Source organism: Agelaius tricolor, unplaced genomic scaffold (genome assembly GCF_023055355.1).
Source record: "Agelaius tricolor isolate 1412-34295 unplaced genomic scaffold, bAgeTri1.0.p SCAF_10, whole genome shotgun sequence".
In the NCBI taxonomy this organism is placed as follows: domain Eukaryota; kingdom Metazoa; phylum Chordata; class Aves; order Passeriformes; family Icteridae; genus Agelaius; species Agelaius tricolor.
In genome coordinates, this window is record NW_027269270.1 from 35,079,421 (window position 1) to 35,096,225 (window position 16,805).

Here is a 16,805-nt window from a genome sequence, read left to right on the forward strand (position 1 = left end):
CTCGGCCCCTCCGAGCGATGGAGCTGCAGCAGCTGCCAGCCGGCAGGAGATCACCTCAGCCGGCAGGAGATCACCTCAGCCCGACAGGAGATCACCTCAGCCCGGCAGGAGATCACCTCAGCCCGACAGGAGATCACCTCAGCCAGCAGGAGATCACCTCAGCCCGGCAGGAGATCACCTCAGCCCGGCAGGAGATCACCTCAGCCAGCAGGAGATCACCTCAGCCGGCAGGAGATCACCTCAGCCCGGAAGGAGATCACCTCAGCCGGCAGGAGATCACCTCAGCCGGCAGGAGATCACCTCAGCCCGGTAGGAGATCACCTCAGCCCGGCAGGAGATCACCTCAGCCGGCAGGAGATCACCTCAGCCCGGCAGGAGATCACCTCAGCCCGGCAGGACACCAGTGGCACCTGCTGTAGTCAGCAAACAACAGCTTCTTCCCCATGCCTGGGCACTGAGAGGGGCTCACTGGTCCTTGTGAGGGTCCTCCCATCCTGCAGACACAGAGTGAGCAGCCCTGGGCTCTGCAGGGACATCCCAGGCTGTGCTGTCCACCCAAAATGGGCTGGACCTGGGCTCCAAGGACATCCCAGGCTGGGTTGGACCTGGGCTCTGCAGGGACATCCCAGGCTGTGCTGTCCATCCCAGGCTGTGCTGTCCACCCCAAATGGGTTGGACCTGGGCTCCAAGGACATCCCAGGCTGTGCTGTCCATCCCAGGCTGTGCTGTCCATCTAGCATGGGTTGGATCTGGGCTCCAAGGACATCCCAGGCTGTGCTGTCCACCCAAAATGGGCTGGACCTGGGCTCCAAGGACATCCCAGGCTGTGCTGTCCATCCCAGGCTCTGCTGTCAGTCCCAGGCTGGGTCAGATCTGGGCTCCAAGGACATCCCAGGCTGTGCTGTCCATCCAGCATGGGTTGGACCTGGGCTCCAAGGACATCCCAGGCTCTGCTGTCCATCCCAGGCTCTGCTGTCCCCCCAGCATGGGCTGGAGCTGGGCTCTCCAAGGCCATCCCAGGCTGTCCCCATGGCCACATCCTGCTCTTTTCCAAGCCAGCCACAGGAGCTGTTTGCTGGAAAGGCCCAGTCCTTGTGAAGACACTGAGGATGAGGATTTTGCCTGTGCTGAAAGAGCTTCTCCAGCTCACCCCCACAGCTTTAACCACGGCCAGAGACCAAAACACCCAAATCTGGGTGGATTTGTACCAAATGCAAATCTTGCACAGGAAGGGTGTGCTGTGGCATTGCAGCACTGCCACCCCTCTGGATCTGCCTTTGCCAGGTGCAAATGAAGCCTTGGCAGGAATTTTTAGGATTCTGGAGGGATGCAAGGGCAGGGAGCAGAGCTGAAAGCCCTGTGCAGCAGGGAAGGAAGGGGTTATGGTGAGCACCCAGCAGCTCCACGTGGAACAAAGCTGGCATTTCAGGGCCAGGACAATGGATTGTGTTTTCTGCCTGCATTTCAGCCATCCATGCAGTTGGCACCGAGGCTGAGCTCACCCACCCGGCCCTGCACTGCAGCATCTCTGTTGTGGCCAGCAGGGAGAAGCCGAACAAAGGGGAGCTGAGTCGGCAGGAGCAGGGATGGACACGGGCTCAGAGCCTCCCTGCTGCCCCCCAGGACTCTGCAGATCCCTCTGAAGAAGCCTTTTCTGTGCCTCACACCCCAGCCCTTGCATGGCCACGGTCACACTCGGTGCCTGCCTGGCCTCCCCAGCAGTAACGAGGGCTGGGCCTGGTGCTGTGGCTGCTGATGGGATTTGCAATGCAAGCAGGCAGCCTCCAGCCAGAGGATGCAGCCACTGCTCTCCAGCTGTAAATATTTGCTCTAGCAACAGCTCCATTTCCTCTGAAGCATTTGAAAAGGTGGCAGGTTGAATGTGGAGGCACCTGCGGGCACGTGGCTTAAACACACACCAGGCACACACAGCAGGGCTTAGGCTGGGCTTAGGCTGGGCTTAGTGTCCTGCAGAGGAGAGGGAGGCTCAATTTGTCACCCTGGCCTGTTTTCTGGGAAATGAGCTTTAATTGTGTTACCAATGACTGGGAAACCTGAGCTCTCTGTTGGGCAGTGGTGCTGAGAGTTGCAGATGTGGAACCCCAGACTGGCTTGGATTGGAGGGGCCTTAAATCCCACCCAGTGCCACCCCTGCCATGGCAGGGCCACCTCCCACTGTCCCAGGCTGCTCCAGCCTGGCCTTGGGCACTGCCAGGGATCCAGGGGCAGCCCCAGCTCCTCTGGGAATCCCAGCCCAGCCAGGAATTCCCAATTCCCAATGTCCCATCCATCCCTGCCCTCTGGCACTGGCAGCCATTCCCTGGCTCCTGTCCCTCCATGCCTTGTCCCCAGTCCCTCTCCAGCTCTCCTGGAGCCCCTTCAGGCCCTGCCAGGGGCTCTGAGCTCTGCCTGGAGCCAGGCTGAACTTTGCCCCAGCTCCATCACCATTGCTCCATCACCACTGCACCACCAGCTCTGCTCCATCACCCCTGATTCACCTCCACTGCTCTGGGTGCAGCTGCCCACACAAAAGTGCCCTAAGGCAGGGGGTGCCCTGCAGCTGCCCACAAACCCCCTCCAGCCCACACCAGCAGCGTTCTGGAGGGTTTGGGATGTGCCTTTCCCAGGCCAGGCCGGTGCCACCACACCACAGCCATCCCCAGAGCTGTGCTGTGGGCCAGGAGGTGACAGGGGCTGGGGAAGTTCTGTCCCTGGCTCCTCCAAGCCCTCCCAGCTGGCTGCTCACAGGAGTTATTAAAGATGCAGCAGCTCTGGCTGTCCCTCCTGCATCCCCCAGCATTTCCCTCCTGGCTGGGTTCAGCCAGAGGCAGCCGGGCTGCCCCTGCTCCACCAGGCAGTGAATAATTCAGGTGAACTGCTGTTCTCCTTGTCTGGAACAGGAGTGGAGATGTTCAGAGCTGCTTGCAAAGGGGAAACGTTTGTTCTATGGGAAAACCTGCATCGTTGGCCTTCTGTTTAATTTAGCATGAAACAGAACCTTGCAGGTCCCTGGAGAAGAGAAGCTCTGGGGTGACCTAATTGTGGTTTTCCAGTGCCTGAGCTTGGAGTAAAGATGGGGAGAGAGTTTGGGCAAGGGCCTGGGGTGGCAGGACACAGGGGATGGTTCAATCCTTCATGCCCCAGGGTCCCTGGAGCATCCCAGGAGCAGCAGGTACATGGCAGCTCTGGGCTGGGGGGATCTCAGCTCTGCTGGGAGCTCTCACCGTGGTAAGACATCACTGAAGGGAGCTGGTGGCACTGGAAAAAGTGACTGAAAGCTCTGGAGAAGGTGTTTCCAGTGACTGCACAACTCCTGCTCTGGGAACCACCCCCCTCCCTCTGCCTTGCTGGGAGGCAAATCTTATTAATCAGCCCTGTAAATTGAGATCCATATTTTTCTCCTGAGTTCTGAAACCCATTTAAGGCCTCTAAACAGCTCCTAGCAGCTGAAAAATAAAATCAAATTCCTTTCATTGCTCCTGCCTGAGCATCCTGGGCAGTTCTTTGGGAAGAGCCTTTGGTGGGAGGACAGTGGGAGCCCGTGGGGCGTTGGTGAGCGAGCCCTGCGTGTCCTGTGCCTCGGGGACAGGGCTGCCATTGTCCCTGCTGGGGACAATGTCCCCTCTGGAGCCAGCTGGGGCTGAGCTCCAGCCCCTCCACTCCCCAGGGAGAGCAGGGAGAGGCATCTCCTGGTCCCTGTTCCAGCCAGCATCTCCTGCAGCCCTCGGCGCTGCCCTGCTCTCACCCTGCAGCCTTATTAAATATTGACTCCTTCCCCAGGCCTGTTTTCTGCTCCATTATCTCACTTTGCTCAGCATTTGCAATCCCTGGCCTTGCTGGGAATTCCGAGGCTGTGTTTTGTCTGCCTGCCTTCCTGCCAAGAAATGGGGAAGGAAGGAGCTCCCAGCCAGGCTGGCTTTAATAACCCCAGCTGCTGCTGGGTCTGCTCAGAGTGATGGCAGCAATGTGGCAGAGGCTTCACCTTCAACTCCAGGCGCTCATCCTCACACCCTGGGCATTCTCCATCCCAGCTCTGCATCTTGTTTCCATCTCAGTTTACACCTGGAGGGATGTTCAGCCTGGAGGAGGCTCCAGGAGAGCTGGAGAGGGACTGGGGACAAGGGATGGAGGGCAGGGTGAGGTGGATCTTGGTAACAGCTCCACACTTGGCTCTGCTGGAGCTGCACCTGATCCACACCAGCGCTTGGCAGTGACACCCAAGGACATCAGCAGGGCAGGAGCAAATCAGATCCAAAGTTAATAATTTAATTTCCAGCACACAGGGAAAATTGAAAGGGCTGGATGGATGTGAACCTAAGAACTCGCTGTGCTGGGACTGAGCCTTTCCAGCCTGCAGCTTCTGCAGGAGCTCATTTCCCTTGGGAAGGCTCTCCTCAGAAAGCACCCCGTGATTTTTATATATTTTTTCATTTATTACAGGAAACCCCCTATCCTAGGCAAGCTCAGCATTCACAAACTGCAGTCAATAACCTCTCCTGGAGTGAGCACTGCTCAGCCCAGGGATGGATTTTATGGGTGCTGTACATCTTTATTATGAATGAAACATCCTTGGCCACTGCTGAGCCAGGGTCTGGCTCTTTATTAAAGCCTCTCCAGCTTTATCAGATCACCTGGAACCTCACTGAAATGGCAGCTCAGGATCCATCTGGAAGTGCTGAGCATCAGGGAAAATCAGGGTTCACAAATCAATCTTTTCCCTTCAGAGGTTCCTCTTGCATATAAATAGGTACAGACTGGTTCAGGGGATTTTAAGAATGACTCAGCCCCAAACTTCCAGCTCTTCATGAGGAGATTTTGGTGACAAACAGAGCAGTTGGGTCAGGGGAATTTAGGAATGACTCGGCCATAACTTCCAGCTCGTTATGAGGAGATTTTGGTGACAAACAGACCTTGAGGAAAGGCTGAGAAGTCTCATTCTCCAGTGAAATTCCACACACGCTCATGGCACGGAGCCCTTGCAAAGCTGGTATGGCCATTAACCCCTGGGCAGACCAAGCATTCCCTGGTGGCATCACCAGGTGTGAATCACCCAGGTGCCTGGGATGAGCTCTGGGAACTGCACATTGTGTAGCTGCTTCTTTTATTTGAATAAATAAATGTGAAAACAAAGGTCTTGTTTATTAGTTTTTACCCCAGAATAATTTCTTTACATTGCATGAGCCAGCTAAGTTCCCTTTTTCACTTACCCACACTAATTTTGGCATTTGCAAATGTCGACATCCCGGTTAGAGACAACAACAAATTGCTTAAAAATCATCTCATCCTTTAAAAGCATTCTTCTCTTTGCTCTGCTGCATTGATGTTAAATGCTCGCTGCGTGTAAGGATGCCTAAATTCATTAAACATTTTGCAAGGCCGGTTTTGACCTGAATATGCCTCATAGCAGGATTTAGAGCTGCCTTTGACTTCTTGCTGAAACCCAGGAATCCAATTTATCCTGCAGTTTTCACAACCTGTCCCAGGTATTTGTGGCCAGCAGCATCTCCCTGTCCCCCGAGGTCTCCCGGTGTCCAGAGGGATCCAAAATGCTGAGGTGGTTCAGGGAATCCCAGCAAATGCTGAGTGGGAAGGGACCCACAAGGATCATCAGGAGGCTGTTGAGTGTTTCCACGGTGGGAATAATGGACTGGGAAAATCCTGGGATTCCTCACATTGCAATGAGTTTGTCACCACAGGTAATGAAGAGCCCCGCTGGCGATTTGCTGCTGGGAGAGAGAAGGATCCTTGCTGGGTTCTGTCTTCAGTCACTGCTCCCTGCCCTCCTCTTTATCAGTGGCACTCTAACGCTGCCTTATCTCACAGCACTGTTGTGAAGCTTAATTAACTAATTAATCTTTCAGAGAATTGTGATAGCCTTAGATAAAAGACACGGGGCAAAGTATCTATTACCACTTCCTTGGATATCGACAATAACGTCGTTATTAAATCCTGAGAGCTCTCCAGGATTCAAACCTTTGTTTACTGAGGATATTGCCAGATTTTCAGGCTTTTAACCAAGCAGTTTGTGAAAATCTGAGCTGTTCCTGGGGCCTGCAGAGTGGGGAATCCACACCTTTGGCATCACTCGGGATCCCAGGCCACGTCCTGGTGCTCCGTGGGCAAGGTGGGCAGTGAGCCAGGACAAGGATTCCTCCCCATCCTGTTACGGACGTGTGACATCTTGTTTTTTAATTGCAACGAGCACATTCAATTAGTAGTGGGTTTAGGGAGGAAAGCTGCCTGTCACTTGCATGGATTTCCCTTCAGGACTGTGTGTGGTGCCACTCAGGACTCCCAGCACGTCGCTTCTGCGGCGCTTCCTGAGCCGTGCCTCTGGCACAACCCTTATCCCAGAGAATGGAAATTAAGGAATGGTCATTTTCCAAACTATGATGCTTATCCTTTTGCTTTTGTCCCCAAATTAATCTCTATGTGGACAGTTTCCATGGCCGGGAGGAGAGGCAGCAGCACCAGTGCTGTCATCAAGGTGAGAGCTGAGTGAAAATCGTTCTTCCCTGGCAGGATAATGGGATGCTAATAGGGGACAGTGGGATATGGATTGGTGGGGCTGACAGGAGGGAATGAGGTCTCGGATTTGGGATTAAACCAGATGCCAGTGAGGACAGCACAGTCACCAAACGGGCTGATGGCATCTCCAGGGTCAGGGCTCCTGTCTCCTGTGCAGCCCTGCATTCCTGGGATGCTGAAACCCCGCCTTGGAGAGAACTGGCAGGGAACGCTGAAGAAATGGGGGATCACACCTGAGGAACGGGCAGGTTTGACATGCTGGGGAGGATGAACCTCCTGAGCACACCCAGGCAGCTTCAGCTCGGGTATGGATGTGTCAGGGTGGGGAATTCAATCCCCGTTTTTCCTGATTTCCCTCTCTCGGGATGAGGGCTGGAGAGACCAAGTCCTTGGGCACCTACAGCCTTTTTGGCGAGCGGCAGGACCACGGCTTTCCACGGCAAAGGTCTAGAGTTAATCACAGCATCCCAGAATCCCAGACCGGTTTGGATTTAAAGGGACATTAAAGTCCACCCAGTGCCACCCCTGCAATGGCAGGGACACCTTCCCCTGTCCCAGGCTGCTCCCAGCCCCGTCCCCCCCCTGGCCTTGGGCACTTCCCGGGATGCAGGGGCAGCCCCAGCTGCTCTGGGCACCCAGTGCCAGGCCTGCCCACCCTGCCAGGGCAGGATTTCTTCCGAATCTCCGCTCTCCCCCTGCCCTCGCTTAAACCATTCCCTGCGTCCACTCACTCCCGGCCGCTGCCAGCGCGGCCGCCGAGGCAAAATGGAGGCGGCGGGGTCTCCCCCACCCCTTTCCCCCATTTCTCCACTCTTTTCCACCCTTTCCCAGGCATTCCCACCCCCGGCCGGCGGCGGGACTACGAGTCCCATGGCGCCGCGGGCCGGGGGCGGAGCGGGGCTTTGTGCGGGCGGCATGCGGGGGAGCCGCAGCCGGGGCTGGAGCCGGAGCCGGAGCGAGCCCGCCCCGGGGGGAGGAGGGCGAGGGCGGCGAGCCATGACGGGCGGCGGCGCCGCGGAGCGCCCGCGGTGGTAGAGGGCGAGCGCGGGGCGCGGAGCCCGCCCGGGCCGGCGCGGGGCGCGGAGAGCGCGGAGCGGCCGCCATGGGCAACGCGGGGAGCGTGGACGCGCAGCAGACGGAGCTGAGGGCGCACAGCGTCCCCCTGAAGCTGCCCATGCCCGAGCCCGGCGAGCTGGAGGAGCGCTTCGCCGTGGTGCTGGTGAGCGCCGGCCCCATTGTCTGCGGGCAGCGCGGAGGGGCCGCCGGGGAGGAGCGCGGCGGGGGAAGGGGGGAGCGCCGCCAAGTTGGCTCGGGAGCCGCGGCCGGGCACAGGTGGGCTCGGCGGGGCGGTGCCGCAACCCGCGGGACGGGGCCGCGGCTCCTCTTTGTCTCGGCAGCCCCCCGAGGGCCGCCGTGCCCCGGCCCGGGCGGCTCCCGGGGCTGGGGCGGGCAGCGCCGGCGGAGCGCAGCCCGCGGGGAGCGCAGCGGGAGCGGCTCCGGCGGGGACACTGCGGGGACGCCGTTTCTGCTCCGCCGGGGACACCCGCTCAGCGCCCCCCGGGACACCTCCGGCTCTCTCCTCCGGAGGACGCCGCCGTTCTTTTTCCCCGGGACACCGCGGTCCTTGTCCCGGGTGTGTGCGGGGGTTCCGCTCAGCAGCACGGACGGGTCGCTGCCGTGTGAGATCAGCTCTGCGGGAAGGAAGGGCTGAGCTTTCCCTGGGCAAAGCTCCCGCTGCCTTTGGGGTACCCAGGCAGCGCGGCTCCATCTCTTTTTCTGCCGTGGTTTTTTTAACTCGCAGCCACGTTTGCGTGTGGAAGGGGAGCCGGGGGAGGAGGGCAGCGGCTCCATGTGCGTGCCATGCCCTGCGCTCGCTGCGATGCCACGGGGAGCCCGGAGCTGCCGGGGTAATTCCCGTCCCGCATCCCAGAGCCGCCCCCCCGCTCCCTGGAACGCTCCCGGCGCTGGGAGAGGATTCACAACTGGTGTGTGTTGGGGATTATTTCTGGTTAGACCCAATTAGATTATCATGTCTAAGAAAAGAATAAGCCTATTCAGTCAGGAACCCCCACTGACGAGCCAAATGGCGAGTGAGATGTTACGATTATTAGGCACAGTGGAAAAAAGCCTGGTGTCGCGTTGCTCTTGTCGGGGTCGTGTTGGGGATGGGAGATGCTCCCACAGGCAGCACATGGCTCAGAATCCGCTCTGGATCCGTCTGTGACTCCCAGAAGGGCTCCCGGCTCCGTCTGCGGGAGGAAATCGGTGGGTTTGGGTTCGGGGATGGTGATGGATGGCATCGGTGAAAGGCAGAGACGTCATTTGGGGCAGCCTTAGAAACGTGAAACGTAAATACACAGGAGATAACAGCACCCAGCCTGTCATTTCCTGAGGTGCTCGGAAGGTTTTAGAAGATGGACTTCAATTAAGGCTGGGAGGATGAGTGCTGCAGCTTTGCTGGAGGGAGAGGCTGCCCATGCAGGTGGGCAGTCTGTACAAACGTGGTGTGGGATGATTTTCCCCCACTGATCTCTTCTCCCACTGGGAAAAGCTGCAAGATGGGACTCCAACAGCCCCAAAAATCACCTTTGTGCTGTTCACCAGGGATGACTGGTGCTGCTGCAGCTTCCAGGAAATCTCTGACCAGTTCATGAAAGAATAAATTGCCAGGCTGTGATCGTTTTGTTTTCTCTGTGGCTCTGAGGGAGAGATGACTGTGCCACTGGTCAAACCCCAGAATGGGGTAGGCTGGAGAAGTGCAGGGATTAACAAGAAAGGAATGATTAGGGGAAAAACCATGAGGAATATTTTCTGTGTGGAGAGAGGATTAGTCAGGAGCAGGGAGTATGGAGAAGGAGACGCTGAAGGTTATAGGACTAAATCTCACCTTCTTTATGTGCTGTCTTAAGAAATTAGCCTGGCACAGGCGTTGCTGGTGCACTCAGAGCCCTGGTGAGGTCCGAGGGCTGTGCTGACAATACCAATTTCCAGATCCCTGATGAAATTCCCAAGGCTGATTTGGACGTTGATGAACGCGGTGAGTGGCTCTGTGCAGGTCTCGCTCCTCACACTGGGGGGGTTCTGCCCATTCCTGTGTGGGAGAGGTCCCTCCTGTGTGTTTGGAAGTTTTGTTGTCTCCCCTCGTGCAGAGCAGGGAGCCTTGGCCCTCCAAACCACGAGGAGAGCACACTTGGCCATGATTTCACCGTGACACCAACTGGTTTATTTTTTCCACCTCAAACACGCTGTCCTGAGCTGCTCCAGCATCACTGGAGTCCCTTCAGCGAGGGGATGCTGTGCCTGGAGCTGATGGATGTGTGCCAGCTTGTGTTTGTGGGGCTGTCAGAGGATTTTGTGTGGAGAAAGTACTCTGGTGTGGTGGTTTGTCCCCCTCAAAAACACACCTGGTCACCTCAAACACACACTGTCACCTCAAACACACACCTGGTCACCTCAAACACACACTGTCACTTCAAACACCCACCTGGTCACCTTGAATACCCACACCTGGTCACCTTGAGCACACACTGTCACCTCCCTGCCTCCTGATCCTCCTTGAGTTCCATAAATTGCAGGAGATGATGGGCACTGCTCCAGGTCAAGTTTTTTGGGTGAAGTTCTCAAATCTTGTGCTCGTTGTGCCCTCGGTGTTCCCGAGGATGTCCTGAGCCAATGGAGGGACAGGGATGTCACTGGCTGTGTCGCTCCTCGTGGTCTGTTGGGCAATAATCAGGGTTTTCCCTGTGGGTCTGTGTCTCCTGGTGCTGTTTCTGGCACTGCTGCAGTAAATGTGCTGCTGTGGTTGGCGTGTTGAGCCTGTGCTGGTGGGCACTGGGCTCTGTGTGTGTTCCAGGAGAATGTGTTTGATGGGATGTACTTCAAGGAGGAAAATGTGGAGGACAACCCAAGAGAGGTCCAGGTTTCTGTAAGCTGAGTGTTCTTCCATCCTCTCAAGCTGATGTGAACTCTCCACTTTCCCTGTGAGGTAATTCCCTTCCTCTCAGGGTTACACGAGAATGTGAACTCCAGGGAAGCAGTGGTGTGGTTTTGCCACCAAGTTCCCAGTTTGGCTGTGCTGGCTCTCAGCTCTGGCTCTGGCTCTGAGCTTCCCAGCACTGGCACATCCCCGTGGGGACATCCCAGCCTTGTCCTTCCCAATGCTCTCTTCTCTCAGCCGTGTGGGATCTTCCCCTACGGACACTTGGGCATAAATCCTGAATTCTGGTGACACCCCAGCTGTCTGCTGATGAGAGCAAGCCCCGGTTCAGCATCCCTAGGCAGGGTGGCACTGGAGCTGGGAGCTGTGGGAGCCCAGATCTGAGCTCCTGCAGCAGGGTGGTCTCCCCAGCACGGGGCTGCACGTTTGCAGATGCCACGTGGTGTGGAGGAGGCAGCCAGGCCGGGCTTGGCAGGGGAAATCGCTGCCTAATGAGCTGTGATTGACATAATTTGACTGCTGGATTACAAATCTGCGGTGAGGTTAACAGGAAATATCCTCTTCCCCCTCCCTCAGTGGGGCTTGGGTGCACAAAGGGCTCCTCTGTGCCCAGGGAGGGCTTGGCCAGAGGGTGAGGGAGGTGTTCCTGCCATGCCCAGGTGAGGCACCTACCTGGTCCTGCTTTGGCCACAGGAGCATCTCCCTTCTGCTGGAATTCCCTTCTTGCCCCTGGATTTTGTCCCAGGGTCGTTTTCCATCCCAGGGAAGGCAGCTTGAGTGTCTCCTGCTGAAGAATTTGGAAGCTCAGTGTGAAAACTCTTAATGCTTCCCAGCTGTTTGTTCCCCTTCCTCATTGTCTATCAGATATATTAGGCATTGTTTTATAAAATACATATATGTATGTATATGTGTGTATGGTTTAGGGTCTGTAAATCATTACAGAGCAGGAGGAGGCTGCAGGAGATATCTGTGGGATAGGATCACCCTCCCTGCTTTGGTGGGGCACTGGATTCCTTCTTGTGATCCCTAAATTTAACAGGATTCCCTTGGCATGGATTTGAGGTCCTGGAACACCTGATGCAGGTGGGAGTGGTGCAGGGAGGTGAGAGGCACTGAGGTGGCTTTAGGAGTCTTGAGGAAAATGAGATTTCTGTGATGCAGATCCCAAACAGACCTGTGGGGTTTCCTTGTCCAGGCCTCAGCTCTGACAGGCTCCTGCCACTGGGGATTTTCCTCAAGGTCTCGTGAAGTGATTGGGGCAGTGACACTATTGCTGGAAGAAACAACCTCCTAAATCACATGGTTAAATATATGTATTTCACAGGGGTTAAATGTACAGCAGTGCCTGGTGGTGACACTTCTGCCCAGCTGCTTTGTCACTCAGGGGATGGCATTTGTAATTTTTTCCACCCAGACATCACTGGAGAACATTTTTGTAGAACAGATTTTTTCCTTTGAGTGTCTGGAATACGAGGGTACTGTGGTGGGCATTTAGCTGGTGCAAGCCTGCTAAAATGAATTTCAGCTCCTGGAAACCTGGAAGACTTTTAAAATGGCTGGGCTGATGTAGGTGCATATATTTTTTCAGTGTACCATTTCCCATGCCAAATAATCCCATTCATTTGGGTGATGGTGGAGGGATGAACCCTCCAAATTGCACATTCAGTTTTGTTTAAGGTGAACAACAGCAGGTCAAGCAAACTGTCTGCCTTTACCTTTAACCTGTCCCATCCTCTTTCCTCAGAGCATTGAAGCTTTATCAAACATCTCTATCAACTTCCTTAAGCTTGTGTGAGGGATAAAGGGGTTTTTATGGTTTTTGTTTTGTCTGCACGAGCAGGAGTTGGCCCTGAGGTGTGAAATGCTCTCTTGTGAACTACTCCATGTCCTGGCTGATGCTGAAGAAAGAACTGAGAGGTGCAGGATGAAATTCAGAGTTTACAAGGTGATCTGAAATCAATCAGTGGCTCTTGAGTGGTTTCTGATTGGTGATTGAATGACTTGAAGCCACGGGTGGCTGCCCTCAGTATTTCATTTTAAAATCACTTCAGCTTTTCCTGCTGCATGAGGAGGTATTAAAGTGCACAGAAACTTCTCCCCCGAATGGCAAAGCTCAGCAGATAACAAACCCAAACCAAGATGTTTGATTTCCTCCTGTGTTTCCAGAAGCACATTGCTGGTTTTGCTGAATTTTGGGATTATTGGACAAAGATTGTGAATCATTCAGGCAACTTCTTGAAGATTCCAACCCCTTTTGGAGTAAAACATCCATGTGAAGGTGTGCATGGTAATTAGCAGCCCTGTCTTGTGTTTGTGTGGCTGCTTTGGAGAAGAGGAGAGGTTTTCCCTGCTGGAATTTTGGGTTTTTCCTGTTGGAATTTTGGGTTTTTCCCTGCTGGAGTTTTGGGTGCTCCTTCCAGCTGCAGAAGGGATTGGGCATGGAGGATCCATGGGTTCCATGTGGGATCAGCACCACCCCTGCTTTCACAGAGTCCAGGCAGTTTCTTGCTCCCATTTTGAGTCCAGCACCTGCTGAAGAAATGTTTTTTTCTGCCCAGTCTGTCAGAAGAAGTGGTTTAAATCTGTCCCCTTGCTCTGGAGCTGAGGGGGTGAATGACTCTGGCTTTATTTTCCTCATTTCTCGCTCGGGATCCATCTTAAAACGAAACCAACCTTTGACATTCACTTTCTGATTTCAGTTTGCTCACTGAGGGACAAACCTTGTGCCATCCCTGCCTTTCCCCCCAAACACACTTTGACTTTGGAGCTTTCTGCTCATTTTTTCCAGGCTGTTGCTGTTCTTCCAGCTGGGTAGCTGGAAGGGGGAATGAGCACAGCCCAGTGCTCCTCTGGAGGTGGGAAACCCCTGGGACCGTTGCAGTTTTGGTTTTGCTTTCCTTTGCTGACCCAGCCATGGTTTGCGATGGTTGCAGTGGGGAGGTGGCTGGGGAGGGTCTCTGGGCAGGTCTCAGGTGCTCCAGGGCCACCAGCACTGCTGTGCCCAGCTGAAAGGGCTGGCACTGGTGCCCACTGTGGCTTTAGGGCACAGGGAATGTAAAATCGCCTGGGTTGTGCTGCAGGTTCTGCTGCACAAGTTGGTTTTGGGATCAGTGATGTCCAGCAGGAGGGTTTGGTGCCACTTTAGCACCAAAAACATTCCAGGGTGCTCCAGGCCCTGTCCAGCCTGGCCTTGGACTATTCCAGGGATTGGGGCGGCCACAGATGCTCTGGGAATTCCATCCCAGCTCCTCCCCACCCTCCCAGCCAGGAATCCCTTCCCAATATCCCACAAACTTGGGAGACATCAAGGGCAGCCCTGGGGGCTCCTGCTGCCATCACCAACCCCCTCTGCTGCCCCTGGACCACCAGGACAGGCCCTCTGAAAGGGCAGGAGGCCAGAGTGGCAGAATCCCAGCATGGCCTGGCTTGGAAGGGACCCTAAAGCCCATCCAGTGCCACCCTGCCATGGCAGGGACACCTCCCACTGTCCTGTCCAGCCTGGCCTGGGACACTGCCAGGCATCCAGGGCCAGTGTCTCTGGGAATAGCCCAGATTTCTGGGATTCTGTGATGCAGAGCCAGCCCTGCCTGTCTCCTGGGCTGGCCTGGGTCTGGCAGGGCAGGCTGGCACCCGGCTGTGCCCGCAGGAATCCGTGTTGGAGCCCTGGCACCCTGACCTGCTCTGCTCTCCCCAGCACGAGCTCATGAATTATGCACAGCATGCTAATGCAGCAGCACTTCAGCACCAGCTGATTTTTAAGCATCTGGGCTGCCTCTTGGCTTTGAATGAAGCACTTTCTGATCAGCATCCAAGCACTGCCCCGTGCAGGAAGGCAGACACAGAAGGGATTGCTTTTCCTGCTCCCTCTCCGTGTCCTGGGAAGGTGTGGGGACAGCAGGAGGCTGGAGCTGTGCCTCTGGAGGGTTTTTCCTAACTCTGCTGGGAGGTGTAAATGGCATTTTTCTTTGGTAAGCAGAAGATTAGGGTTTAAAAACAGCAGAGCAGTTTGCAGTGTGCTTGCAGGCAGTGCTGGTGATCCGGCTGCTGAGGACTTCTGTGGTGAGCAGTGTGCAGCCACATTTGAGACAAACACAGCTGGATTCTTGTTTTCTTTCTTTGGGAGAGTCCATTTGGGAATTCGGGATGGGAAATGAGTGACACCAGCTTGTTCCATTTGATTTATATTCGGGATAGAGAAAATCTCTACCCCGGGGCCCAAGGGCTCAGGCTGGTCAGGTAGCAGCGCTTGGAGCTGCTGGTGTTTAAAAAGTGGGAATTTCCCCTTTATCACATCCCGGTTTCAGTTCTGGAGCATTGAGCAGGTTTCCATCCCTTCATGTGCTCTCACCAGCTGGCCCCAGGGTTGTGCTCCTGCCCACGTGGTTGCTGGGAAATGCCAGTTAGTTCTGCTCCAGTTTAGGATGGATTTCAGGAAAAGGCTCTTCCCTCACAGGGTGCTGGGCACTGAGAGCTCCAGGAGCATTTGGACACCGCTCCCAGGGATGCCCAGTGTGGGGTTTTGGGATTTTTGATCCATGATCCTGTGGGTCCCTTCCAGCTCAGGAGATTCCCTGACCCTGTGGGATCTGTGGCTGGTGAAAGGTGTGTGATGTTTTCACTCACAGCCCCGGCCCTGAGCCTCTCTGTAGCTCCCAATGCCCAGAATTCCGTATGGATATATGGAAAACACGAGCATTAATCTGTGCAGGCTTTGCCTCTTCCCAAAGTCACGTCTTTCTGGAGTGTTTCATGGCCCAGAGGCTTGGCTAATGTATAACTTGTATATGCTGGGCTCTCAGTGCCATATTGCAGAGCTGCAGCGTGTGCTGGGTTTCAATTCAGCCCGGGATCTCTGTAACAAAACAAGTGTTTGTCTGCGGGGACTGCGCAGCCTTAAACATACATTTGGGGAGGATATTCATAAAGCACCAGAATGGGGGCATTGTCCTGCCAATGAATGCTCCTCACATGAGAGCTGGGCTCTGCTGGACCTCCAGGACTCTGCCTCAGCTCTGGAGAGTGGCTCTGTGTCCTGGCTGGGGGCTGGAGCCGCGCCCGGCGCTTCCCAGCGCTGGGGACACCTCGGGAACTGGGAGCTGTCCTGGGAGCTGGGAGCTGGGAGCTGCCCTGGGAACTGGGACAGCACTGCCAGGCCTGGGCTGGGCCCCAGGGAGGGATCCCGTGGCAGGAAGATCCACAGGAAAGCTCCCAGAGGTTGTGACTTCCCTTGTCACGTTGAGCAGCGCGGAGCGGGGTTAACCATGGACAGGACACGGCAGCGGCTTCCCACAGGGCTGGGATGGATGGGATTTGGGGATTTTGGGAAGGAATTCCTGGCTGGGAGCGGGGGCAGGGGCTGGAATGGGTTTCCCAGAGAAGCTGTGGGTGCCCCTGGATCCCTGGAGGCGTTCCAGAACAGCTTGGAGCAGCAGAAGGTGTCCCTGCCCATGGCTGGGGTGGCACTGGATGATCCTTCGTGTCCTTTCCACCCCAAACCTCTCTGGAATTCTGTAGCTCCTTTCAGGGGTTGTGTCCTGGTGGCCCAGGGGCAGAAGGGGTTGGTGGTGGCAGCAGGAGCCCCCAGGGCTGCCCCTGGTGTCCCCAGAGTTTGTGGGCAGCTCTGGCCACGCTCCCCACGTGGGTGTTGGCCAAGAGCAGGAGCTGATCCAGGACAGAACATTCTCGAGCCTTCCAGAATCATGTGCAGAGATTTTAGATTGCGTAGTGTGTGTCTGGCTGTTGTGAGAGATACCTTAAAAAGTATAAAAATTGGTTTTTCCCCCCTCTCTTTTCTTTTTAACATATATTGTTTGGCCAGAAATCCTTTACTATAAAAGGACTTGGGGCAGCTCTAGAGTGTACATCTGTTCCTTGTTTGTCTGCAAAATGACTGTACAGTGGAGGCCAAAAGCAGAGAATAAAGGGTTGTACAAATTGGCAAAGTTGCCAAAGTCTTTCAGAAGCCAGTAATTACAATGAAGAAGCAAATTGTTCAATCCAGAAACCCTGGCTGTTCATGCATCCAGCATCCTGGCATGTCCCCCTGTGGCTCCCCTTGTCCTGCTTTCCAGAGGACACACAAACAGCCCAGTTCCACCTGGGCCAGGTTTGGGGCTGCCTGGTGGCACCGTTATCCACAGGGCCTGGGAAGGGATGGAAATGGCTTGGCTGAGTTCATACAGCACTTTTCTGACAAAGGTTCCCAATGATTTACTGTGTTTGGGAGTGCTTCAAAGGCCTCTCTGCCCAGCTCCGAGCCTTGCAAGTGCAGATGATCAAATAAATTAACTATCACAAATATTTAACTTAAAGCCTGCTCAAACAGGAGCTTTGATGTTGA

General features: G+C 55.3%; 1 protein-coding gene across 5 annotated transcripts in view; it reads left to right on the forward strand.

Annotated features, from left to right (window-relative positions):
• The first annotated feature begins 7,448 nt into the window (after positions 1 to 7,448).
• Positions 7,449 to 16,805, forward strand: part of FMNL2 (formin like 2) — a 116,697-nt gene continuing 107,340 nt past the window's right edge. For 3 of the 5 annotated variants that reach the window (XM_071435520.1, XM_071435523.1, XM_071435525.1), the window contains exon 1: positions 7,449 to 7,747. In XM_071435520.1, the coding sequence (XP_071291621.1) occupies positions 7,631 to 7,747 (117 nt within the window). In that variant the 5' untranslated portion in view covers positions 7,449 to 7,630. The remainder of the gene's footprint in view (positions 7,748 to 16,805) is intronic. The other 2 variants (XM_071435521.1, XM_071435524.1) reach the window with 1 other exon arrangement.